The following is a 12,318-nucleotide window of genomic DNA, read 5'->3' on the forward strand; positions in this document are numbered from 1 at the left end:
CCGAGGCATACACATGGCCTTTCTACCTTCAGTCTCTCTGTTCACTCCCCCTTTACTCTGCTTAGTTGGATCTTTGTAACCAAGCCCAGCATGCTCAGCTCTACCATCCACCAGCTGTGTGATCTCCATGCCTCCCATCTGAAAAATTCGCAGAAACAACCAGCCCTTCCACCATCAGGGATGGAGAGCATTCCCTGGAGGAACAAGACTTCCTGTGGCTGGAAAACTGGAAGAACAAGACTTCCTGTGGCTTGGGTTGAACTTACTTTGCCTCTTTTATTTCTTTAAAAATTATTCAATTAGCCGGGCAGTGGTGGCGCACGCCTTTAATCCCAGCACTTGGGAGGCAGAGGCAGGTGGATTTCTGAGTTTGAGGCCAGCCTGATCTACAGAGTGAGTTCCAGGACAGTCAGGGCTACACAGAGAAACCCTGTCTTGAAAAACCAAATAATAATAATAATAATAAATAAAATTTAAAAAAAACAGTTAAAGAGAACCACTATGAATCATTCTGCTCATTTCTCATCCTGGAAAAACAAAAACTAAAAACGGTTGTATTTGTTCCTGTTTCTGTTTTTGTTTTTTTAAAGTAGTACCTACACTACTCATCTCTGGTAATATGAGGCATTCCAATAGTCAATGTTGCTTCTAATGAGAATTTCACTATCTTACTACTGAACTAATAAACTGCTCTTCTGAGGAGTCAAAATTGAGTCATTCCCAGCTCAATCAGTTGTGTGTGTCAGGTGTAACTGAAGGTGCACACACCCGTGTGAGATACACAGCACACTGTGTCTTCTCTCAGGGACCCTCTCCTCAAGCCTATGGGAGGGTGACCAAGCTGGGCCTCAAGGAGAGGACTAGGTCTTTTCCCAGTTATGTAGCCATTTTCCAGGTCAGCCAGACCTTCCTGTAAGGCCCACCCAAGTACTCTCTGAGGTCTAAAGACACCACTCAGGTCTATTTCCACAGACCATAATAAGCCTGAAACGTTCCTGTGACTTTACAACCTGGAATCAAAATTCAGTCTATCCGTGCACCTGATCCACTGTCTCTTCAGACCATACATGCTTTGTTTGGAATTTAGTACAAGCTGTGGCAAGACTGCAAAAAGATGAGAAATCAAAGATAGACTGTCTCTGAATTTGGCAAAATCCTGTCAGAGAACCCCGGGCCTAAGGGCACCCTGTAAGCCACAGACGGCCTGAGGCTTCTTGGAGCCGGAGAGCCCTCACTCAGCTCCTCGCATCCCAGTTCTTCCCGCCGCTGTTGAGTTATCCTTCTTCAGTTTCTACTTCTTGGAAAACTGAGAAACTTGGAAAAACTCTGCCGAATTAAAATAGCCCGTTCAAGGTCAGTAGGGCGAGCAAGCAAGAACTGGCAAACCGGCAGATTCTAACGCCTTAAAGTGCAGGCCCTCTGCCTCTCTCTCTCTCTCTCTCTCTCTCTCTCTCTCTCTCTCTCTCTCTCTCTCTCTCACACACACACACACACACACACACACACACACACACACACACAGCATCCTAGGTAAATGTTTTTTTTGACTGTCTCCAGAGTTGGAGGAAGACTGTCTTAGAGAGGCATTGCAGCTTTACACTTCAGACTGTCAAAGAACCTTCGAAGCAGGCATGCCAAACCATCCCATGCACTGGAGAGAGACCCAAATGTCAACCTGAATGATTTTAACGTCCCTGGTCCCAGTTAGCTCCAGTAGCTCGCTGCAGGAGCCTCACGGAAGCGTTTGCTCAAGGCCCTCGACCTGGAACAGGTAAACCAATGTATACAGGTGGTCACAGGTACCCTGAAGGCATTAGAAGACTGTAGAAGATTTGAGATCCTTTATTTAGTAAGACTTCTTTTTTTTAAAGGCTGGCACAAGCCTCACCTCTCACAAGACTAAATGTGTTTCGGTTAACTGTTGTCTCCTTCTCAAAACGCACTTAGCCTTGAATCAACCCCTTCTTCTTTAACCCTGCTCATGGTCATTTTCCTGTGATACCCCCCACCCACCCGGCCCCAGGGCATTAGGACTGTCACAAAGAGCTTCTTCTCTCCCAGGTACCCTGCTTGCCTCCCTTGTACACAAATATCTTCTCGCATTAGACAGGATGAGACTCCTCGGTCCTCGAGAACACCTATGCAGGAAATTGCACTGGGTCCGCAACAGCAGGAGGCGCCAGGCACACATGCAGGCACCTACACCTGCCCCTATACCATACCTACTCCGTACACCGGCACCGGAGGACTAAAGCTGACTTGCCTGGCTTCCTGGAAAAGGAAATAATCTTGCAGGGCCTTTGGAAACACAGTCGAACAGCAAGGGGCCCCGCACCCAGGAGAAAAAAAGAGCGTGGGAACATCGTGCGTGAGTGCGCAACAGGAGGCAGCAGTCAGGCAGGGAAGCAAAGATCGCTGCCAAGCCGTGCATAGATCCGTGTGACAGAACTATTACTATTAGAAATCGCAAGGCGGGCACTTAAAGCACTTCAGGTATCTCCCTATAGAGGAAGATGGGAGCCAGTTACTAAACATGGAAAGACTGGGGGGAGGGGGGGCGGGCGGGGAAGGACCTCCTCCACACCAAGGGTTCAAAGCCAGGTTCGGTTGGGGAGGGATCAGTGTGCCCTAAGACAGCGATCTGCAGACAGTGTACTGGACTCACCTGGCGCACGCTCTGCTGCTGGTCCATACCCGCTGCGATCCCCAGCTGCTGTCCCAACGGGCAGGTGCCTGTGCCCCTAGCAGCAGCCGCTCATGGAGTGCACTAGACAGCTGTTCCTTTGCACCTTTAACCTCGCTCCCTCTGCAAGAAGGGTCTGGTCGCTCCAAGGGACTCTGCCTGCCAATCTCCTCCACTGCCTTTACTCCTCCAAAGGTCCCAAGGCCGGCGGGTGCCTGGGTCCTAGCGCCCCTCCGAGGATGTTGATCCCCGACTTTGAGTCACATAGCTGCATCCTGGTTACTGGACTCTGAGCAACGCCTTCCTAGAACTCCTAGGAAGTCAAATCTCACTGGCGTTTTGGAACATGGTGTCTTTCTTAGGACTCGGGATTCAGGTTCTAAACACCTGCTAACTTTAGCCAGGGCTCTCCAAGATTTCCCTCACTGGAGCTCTATCTCAAAACAAAAACAAAAACAAAACAAAGCAAAAAAAACAGTGGATCAAGTTTGCCAGCATCTCTCAACCCAAATTTGTTTGCATGCTCCCTTAACTCCATTTGTTATATTTTGGGTACTGAAAACAGTTGGAACATGCTACACGTGTACCCTGAAATATTCCTGAAGTGATATGAACTATTATTTTCAGATGTGACATGTTTCCAGAGAATAAATTAAGAGAAAAGTGAGGAAGAAAACGGGGGGGGGGGGGGGAATGTCAGGAAATGGAAACGTCTCCAAGTCCCCTTTCCAGTGATCTATAAAAGACAAATGCTAGACATGTCATTTGTTTCTTGGAGTGTGGGGTTTTCTAGAAGAGCTCTCAAGAGATGCTCGATAGGATGTCTACAGGCTATACCTGCTACAAATAGTCCATTGTTCCCGAGACAGTGCATAAAATCAGACTGTGTCACAACGCCTTTAGCCTGAGCCCTGACAGTCTGCATGAATTGTTAAGCTGTAAGTATCTTCAGGTGCCTAATATTTACACCTTTTTTGTTACAATCCTGCTGCACTATGGTGAAATATTTATTATCCATGGTGTCCCTCCTAGGCACTGCAGAAGAAGGGAAAGGGAGAAGAGGGAAAAGAAGAAAGAAAGGGAAAGTAATGAGGCAAAGCTGCGGAAGGAAAGGAGGAAGCGACAGGGAGCCAAAGTTACAGGATTCCCAGTGTAGTGGGGAAAGGGGTGTGTAAAACTGCCTAGTGAAGCTTCGCTCTCACATACAGTGTCAATGACACGGCTGCGTCTAAGTGTGAGAATCACCAAAGGCTCACAGTAAAGCGTCCCTGTCCAGACCCAGTCTCTAAAATGAGTAAGTACTAGGATACCAAGCTCCAGCCTCCTGGCTTCCTTCTTCTCCGGTTCTTCACACTAACCAGCCATCACTTGCACTGTCCTGTCCCTACCCCATGTCCCTCCTTGGGCACCCTAAATCAAGAATAAAACCATCTATTTGGGCCCCAGCCATCTTCCTCTGATCCAGCCCAGGTACCATGGCAAAGCGAATAAGACAAATTCAACGCGAATGCAGCAGAACGTTCATTCTTCCCGAGCACGCGCCAATCAGATTCTCCTCTCAGATCCTGACATTTTTCTCAATGTCTTTTCATTTCAGCTGGTTCAACACTGAACCAGATACTTTATATTCTTCTAACATCTCCATGACACAGTTATCAGGGTAGGAGGACAGTACAGAGGGTAATGGTACCTGATGATTTAAGTCTGAACCTAGGGACCCACATAGTGAAAGGAGAGAAGTGTATTCTATAAACTGTCCCCAGACCTCTATGTGCGTCATGGCTTATGCACTGTTAAACATGCACGGACACACTCACACATACATGCACACAAAACAAACAAACAAGAATACAATGAAGACATCTTTCAAGGCCATTCAGGTCTCACTTTGCAGATAATGGACTCTGCTGGGAAGATGAATGAAATGGACAGCCAAATCAAGTCCCACCAGGCCACGGCCTTCCCAAAGCCCCTGTGTTGCTTATAAGCTGGGGTCAGGAGGCTTCTGATTGGCTATTGGCTAGTGGGCTTTCTGACTCCAGACATGCTGCGCAGGTCTATAACTCAGCAAGAAGATGCAAGGGAAGAGAGAACAAGCTACCTGGTCACCCAGGATTGCCGTAGCAGTCATAGTCTGTCAGTGATACAAGTCTGCTTCTGTTATGGAAGTTAAATAAATGAAGTACACAATTTGGGTTCCACTGAGTGAACTATTAGACATTCTCCTCCACAGATCAAAGACTGCAATACCAGCACCAGGGAAATTAACATAAGAAGATGCCAGTTCTAGGCTGGCCTTGGTTAGAAAGAAAGAGCTTGTCTAAGAAAGAGATAAGGGGGTGGGGAAGAAAGTGAAAGGGAGCAAAAGGCAGAGAAAGGAGTGAGGGGGAAAGACTGGGGGAAGACTAGCTGGCCAGTGCTATTGAGTACTTTGTCTTTGACACTCAAAGTTGAGGCCATGGTTGGCCTTCCATGACCCTTGAACTCACTGCCGATGCCTACATTAAATGTCCTCCTGTAATTTATCCATTTGGGGGGGGGGGCACAGCACTGTCATATCATCACTGTCCTTGCCCCAAACCAAAGGACTACACAACATCATTATCTGACACTAAACATTGTCCTTTGACTTTGAGAAACCACTTGGTGTCATCTCTGGCTACCTCACTAGACAACTTTGTAGCCCAGGATTCTAGCCCCCAGTTTCTCATAGTCCTCCTGAAATATTAGACAGAATCATCCAAAGGTACACAAGGAAACAAATATACTTCCTACAGAGTTGTAGACTAAATATTCTCAACCTAGATCAAGTCAGAGAGAGAGAGAGAGAGAGAGAGAGAGAGAGAGAGAGAGAGAGAGAGAGAGAGAAGACCACTCATGGATGCCATGAGAATCAGCATTAGCCCTATGGTCTGCAGGTACAATTTTGCAAAAATTAAGTGTAGCCAAGTGGTGGCTCACTTCCCTTAATGGTGAACTATGACCTAGAAGTACAAGATGAAACACACCCTTTTCTCCTCTAAGTTGCTTTTGTCAGTCACAGCAACAGAAAGGAACAAAATCCAAGGGAAGATGCCAGGGAGGTGGTTAGATCTCTGAACCTATTACTTCAACAGTAGCTAGCTGACTGTAGCCATAAACTTGGGAGTCATCAGTGTCTAGATGCTACTATGAGCTAAGGCCTGGATGATATCACTTAAGGGTGAGGAGTGGCCAGAAAGGAGCAAAGGGCACAGAAATACATGCTGGGTCTATCTGCTCTTAGAGGGTGAATAGTGAAGGGTTTGCCAATAGAGATGAAGGGAGCTGGGACCTGCAAGACAGGAGGAAAACACACACAGAGAGTGACTCATACACTAACAGGAGCCACTAGAAAATGGGGAGCCTCAGAAAGATTCAACACAAGAAAGACGGCGATTTGTGCACTGTATCTGTAAATCTGGTGGGTGAGGGCAGCTTGGAGTGGAGAAGGCCAACAGAGATGTGGAGATCATTAATAACAGTCCAGAAAGAGCTGGTGAGGCCAACAGCTTCGGGAAAGAAGGAAGAGATGGAGAAGAATCTCTGGGGTTGGGACTTGGGAGTGTGGGGGTCACTCAGAGGTGCTAATCCCTCCGACATAGACAGATGAGTTGTATAAGAACAAGAATACATAGGGAGGCATTTTGAGCATGTGGGTTTGAGGCATCCATAGTTCACCCAAGAAAGATATCCAGTAGGCTATCAGGTGAAGGAAATACTTGGATTCGGGCTGAAAAGCCAGGCGTCAATGCGCAGGTCAGAGGAGGCTCTGGGGAGCAGTCCTAAGGATCAAGACTCAAAAGTGACAACCAGCTTTTGGGAGGGGGGATCAAAGGGGGGGATGGGCGTGGAGAGAGAATCATCAGCTAATCTCAGAATAACTTCTTCCAGAGCAAAGACTATGGAGAATAAAGACATTTCACCCAAATTCTACTTTTGACAGTACTTAGTGGGAGACACAGGGTTGCAGGGCCTCCCACAGGTGAAACAAGAACCCCAACATGGAGTTACAGTGCCAGCCTTTTCTTGCTAAGTTCCTCAGGCTGGTCTTGAGCCCCTCGGTAGCCCAGGTAGTCTCTGAACTTGTGACCCTCCCTCCTCGGTATCCCGAGTAGCTGAGATCACAGACATACCAGCAGGGCCTGTTCTAAGCAGCACATTCTAGAGTAGAAGGGTTATTGTGTCCTTTGAAACATGAGATATGAGTGCTGGGGGGGGAGGTCAACTATAAAATACTTATAATTTCCCAAGGTTTACCACTAAGAATAAAAATCATTCCAGGACAGCCAGAGCTTACACAGAGAAACCCTGTCTTGAAAAACAAACAAACAAAAAATAAAAAAAGAAAAAAGAAAAAAGAAAGAAAAGAAAAGGAAATGCAAGCAAATTAAGAAAGCATTGCTCCTTAGATTTTGATGGGCTCCCACCCCCGTTCTTGTTCCTCTGTTCTTATTCCCCAAAATGGACTTTCTTCTATTTCATAGAGAATTCTGACTAATACACAAGTCATGCTCAAATTCTACAAACATCCCACTTAACAAAGACTTCTGAAAACAAAGCAACTTTAGAAAAAAATGATCATGTTTTAAACCCAGCCAGCTACCTTCCTATGTCAGATGCTTGAGGGTCATATGGCTGTGCAAGCCAGTAATAACAGCTTGGGAGCCTTGTACCCTATCTCTAGTTGCTAGAGGATAAAGCCCAAACTAACAATGAACCCAAACCACCCTTCCTGCATGCCTTCAATTTAACTGTGGAGTTAGAAGCCAGAGATATCGGTTTTCCAAAAGCAAAGAAAGTAGTTAGTGAGGGTTCTACACCCGCTCCATACCTTGGTTCTGCTCTTTCCAACCCAGACATCCACTTTGTACCCACCTGACAGGTCTCTTCATTCCCCCTTCTCTACCAAGAACTGGTGCTATCGTTCATGCGTGGTTTGAGTGTGTTGGAAACCTGGCCTCCAGTGTTGTAAAGTAGAAGGACTATATGGGCCTTTAAGAGGTGGAGCCTAGGGAGAGTGTATGAAGGCATTAGGAATGGCACTGACCTCTGAAGGAACTGATAAAACTCTCATGGGAGCCCAGTTAGTTCCTGCAAAGGGGCTTATAAAGCAATGAGTCCTGCCACTCCTAATGTTCTTTAGCTTCCTGTCTTGCCATGTGACCTCTCACCAACACACATGTTCCTACCACGATGCTGCTGTGCCATGACGCAATGGCAGATCTAAATGAACAAGAGAGAGCTCCGTGGGTATTCAGCTCGCCTGCTGGCACCTGTCGCCTGGTGTAGCAACCTGCTTCCCCAGACACTGGTTTACTCTCCACCTAGCCAGAGAAGGCTGCTATTCCCAGGATCCAGCTCCTATTGCACTTTTTTTGTCTTCCTTGAGGATTTCCAGAAGCATTAATAAATTCATGAATAAATGGAAGGGTTGATTGAGATTAGGCTGTAGGAGTTAGAATGATGCTCTTTTAAGTGACCAAAAAAGATGGAGGGAGGCACTATCCACCACTCTCAAATGGCCTGAAAGATGCTGGAAGCTGTAGTCTAAGAGCTACCAGAAACTGAAGAGCCAACAGTCACTCATCTGCTTCTCCTAGGTCTGAGAGTGGTAGCTCCTGATGGTGAGGTTGAACTTCTCTGTTCTAAAGGTTCTAAATGCCTGTTCTTACTTCGCTTGATGTTCTAGATGTTTCACTAGTCAAGTTGTTCAGACAAATGTTTATCAAGAGTCGTTTGGGTTCCAGACACAGTGCTGGACATTGGAGGTTCAGTAATGGCCAACCTGGACCAGCTGCTATATCAGCCAAGCTTGCAACCAACTTAAAACCATCTCAGTCTGACATCCTTCACCATTCCAATTAGTTCTCTGAGATTCTTCCTTTCATAAAAATCTCAAGACAGCATGTATTGCCGGAAGACATTTTGTCAGATGAAGGCTTCCTTTTGTAACTTGGGTTTTCTTTGGGAATCACAGAAATGCTGAAGCTAGGGTTGGTTAGAGTGGATACAAGATCATCTCATATCTACTTCACCCATTGGGTGTTCTAGGGACTTAGCCTATAGATGCTGCATTGGTGGGACACTGGCTTTCTGGCTTCCAGTTGGGTGAGTTTAGCCAAGGTCAGGTTCTACTATCTGGAAGTATCAGCCCAGGGTCCAGACACTGGTAGTACTCGTACCTTTCATCAGCATCTCCAAACTCCAACGTCTCGGTGGCTTCCTTCTTCCATGCCTTACCTGCCCAGGGGTGGGAAGAGCTTCCCACAGGCACTATACCACCCCTTAACTCCTCCCGCACCTACTTCATAGCCATCCATCCCTTCCCAGGATGAGCAAGATTCACCTGCATGCCTTCAACCTGTAGATACAGAATCATGAATTCTTCACAAAAGGATCTGTGACCTTTAGAAGTATTTGGAAGTGCACTATGGTTTTACAACTGCCAGCAAACAGACTTTTAGACACAAAAACAGACCCCAAACTTACCAGTGATAGGATGAAAGTATACCTGAGATGCCACATAAAACACATATACAGGGGAGCTGGTGACAAATGTTGGACCTCTCAAGTTCTAGTAAGTCACAGCCAGAAGACTTGTGTTTAAATGGTACTGGGAGACTAACACCCACCCGTGCCAGCTTTCCCCGAGTCATGTCGCTAACAGGGCAAAGCATCTTTTTCATATGATCCCGTTTTCTGTCCGTTTGGCTAGCCCTCGAATGGAATGCATATCTAGCCCCAGGCCCTTGTTTCTGTGTGCTCAATCCCTTTATGCCACCTACGCAAGTGGTTTCTCTCCGTAAACAGTCAAGCTACCAATGGTTATCCCAGGTGATAGCTTGCTTCCTTCACATCCCTGGGCCACCTTGTTTGTAGGCGCCCATGTCAGCACCTGCTTGTGTGGGAATTATTTAGTCCGTTATTTTCTATCCCTAGGCTTTGACAGGTCTGAAGGGCAGGACGATGCCTTGCATGGCTTTGTTTCCCCTGAGTCACACATGGCGGTGCTTTAAATGTTGAAATTTAGCTAAATCTCAGTTGGCTGGCTGATGAGATAAATGAATGGACGAATGAGCAACCAAAATCATTTGCACTTGGGGTGACGATGCAGGTTTTTTTTTTTTTCTGTAACGTCTCTGAAGACCAAATTGTATTTCACATAACTCATCCAGAAATAGAAAATTCACAAAGCAAATGCCACTATATTTGAGAAGGAATATTTTCAGATTGTTTCCATATGTGTTGCTATATATAAAGGTTTATATAATACTTTAAATCAAATTCAACACCATGTGGCTCTGCATCCTCTGGAACCTAATGAGGATGATTTAGGTCAGAGCTTAAAACAATCACAAGAAAGTTCTTAAAGGAGATTTGCTCATTTATTCTCCAGGTCTGTTCATGTTCTAGAAGTTTCTTGTCTAGGTGTGGCTCCAACATCACGAGCCATCTGTGACCTCTGGCTTCTCCAGGCAGAACCTCTCTCCTCTGAGTCTTACTACCTTTATACAGAGCTTTGCTGTGGCCGTTTACCCCACCGCTCTGTGGAATTCTCATGTCCATCTTACAGCAAGATGGTGTGTTCCTGATGAACAGATCACCCATCTTTTTCTTTGCATTCTCCCCTGTACTTGCCATTGCTCCTGGCACAGAGGATGCAGTCTGTAAGCATAGATGAAATGGGATTGACCTCATGGCGACTGTGTACTTTGCACCCTAAACTCCAACCAGGGCTCTCACTGGTTTAAAATCCTGTCCCACCCATGTGAGGAGAGTGACCAACCTTCAGAGCAATGCTTCTTACCAGCAGGAGTAAAATTAGCATCTCAGCACCAACTCAGGAACACATCCTCTAAGAACTGAAGGGGGAAACTTGAGACAGGGCCATATTTCAAATCACAGAGTAGAGGGGGAAACAAACTAGCATGGCTGAAGTGTCCACTCAGTGCTCAGCCCTTCTGCTGACTCACCACTTTAGTTACTCGAGACATCTGCAGGACATCCCTAGGAGCCATTATCAGACACCCGGGTGTCTCTGTTGCAGTGGAGTTCAGGATGAGGGTGGGGGTCCTGAGCCCACAAAGTCACAGGGCCATGAGCTCATTGCCTTCTATCTGCACTAAGCTTCTGTCCTCTGAGTCCTTGGGTCTGGGAGTTCACAAATGCAATGTCCTCTGCCCACCCTGACCTGCCTCCTCTTCCCCTCACCTGGCTAACCAGACTGGTCCTCTGCACATGTAATTCTCAAACTGTAGTTTCCAAAACAGCAGCCCCAACATCACCCAGGAGCTCGTAAATGTATGTTTTTGGGGGTGTCCACCCATACCTGCAGTCAAAACCTCTGACGAGCGGGGACCAGGATCTTTCACCATAGTACACTGCTGGGCTATTCTGATGCGTGTTGAAATCTGAGTAGCACTATTCTGAGATTTCTCTTAACTGCATCATCCCAGACAAGAGTTCCTTGACCCTGTTTTCCCAGTCCATATCAGGCCCTGCTAGTATCTCTCTCATGCAGTATTCTCACACTCTGTAAACTATAGGGTTGTTGGTGTTCATGTTTAAAGGGTGTCTTCCTTAGCATACTGGGTTCTTGTGAAAGCAAGGACCATGCATATCTGGAATTTCGCAGCGTGCCTGGCATCCCTCAGTACTCAGGAAACACTTATCTTTTTGTCAGTTCCTCCTCTCCATGGTCTCCTTATGAACCAGCCTTCCCATGAGATGTGGAGGAACTTCTTGGCCCCACTGTACACAGAGCATGACAATAGCTGAATACCATTATTCCATCCAGGGTGGGAATGCTATGGGACACCACCCAGGGCTCCTGTGCTGTGGTGCCTCTTAATTTCCTTTTACTGAGGAATCTCGCACATAAGTGAAGGGTGGGTAGGAAACCTGGAGGATGCAGGCAATTTGCTGTGTCCTCACAGACTGAGATAAAGACTTTATGAAGCGGGGCACCAGCATTCTTAACCACACTGGATTTTCAGATTTGGCTACTTTTCTTTTCTTTTTTTTTTTTTTTTGACCCAGAGCTTGGACTGACCCAAGCCAGGCTGTGCTGTCACTGTTCCTGATAACCCAGTGTCTCCTTCTTCCCTTTCCAGGCATAGGGGGTTGCCTGGAATGTGATTGATTCTATATTGATGTGGAATCAATACTCACTCTTTGCCTTGGCTTGGTTACATAGGTAAAGGTATCTGGACTTCAACTTTGTTGAACACTTTCTATGCGATATTTTGAATTTGAATACAAAACTTTGAAAAATAATTTTTGAAGATGTCTGTGTACGTGTGTGTGTATGTCTGTGTACGTGTGTGGGTGTGTGTATGTGTGTGTGTGTGTGTGTGTGTGTGTGTGTGTGTGNTGTGTGTGTGTGTGTGTGTGTGTGTGTGTGTGTGTGTGTGTGTGTGTGTACGGGTAAATATGTATGTGTACAGGTATCATGGAGGCCAAAGTTGTCAGATGATCCCAGTGGAGCTAGAGTTACAACCAACTATGGTGGTTGCTGGGAACTGAACTTGGGTCCCCTCAAGTACAGTCTGAGTTCTTAACTGCTGAGCCATCTTTCCAGTCTTGGAAAGAATACTTGGTAGACATACTCTTTC

At 46.4% G+C, this 12,318-nt stretch overlaps 1 protein-coding gene across 2 annotated transcripts in view; it reads right to left on the bottom strand.

Annotated features, from left to right (window-relative positions):
• Pde8b (phosphodiesterase 8B) overlaps positions 1-2,868 on the bottom strand; it is a 225,356-nt gene extending 222,488 nt beyond the window's left edge. The window contains exon 1 of one of the 2 annotated variants that reach the window (XM_021181135.2): positions 2,666-2,868. In XM_021181135.2, coding sequence (XP_021036794.1) covers positions 2,666-2,692 — 27 coding nt within the window. In that variant the 5' untranslated portion in view covers positions 2,693-2,868. The remainder of the gene's footprint in view (positions 1-2,665) is intronic. The other variant, XM_029468248.1, reaches the window with a different exon arrangement.
• Between the last annotated feature and the right edge of the window lie 9,450 nt (positions 2,869-12,318).

Source organism: Mus caroli, chromosome 13 (assembly GCF_900094665.2).
Source record: "Mus caroli chromosome 13, CAROLI_EIJ_v1.1, whole genome shotgun sequence".
NCBI classification, from domain to species: Eukaryota; Metazoa; Chordata; class Mammalia; order Rodentia; family Muridae; genus Mus; species Mus caroli.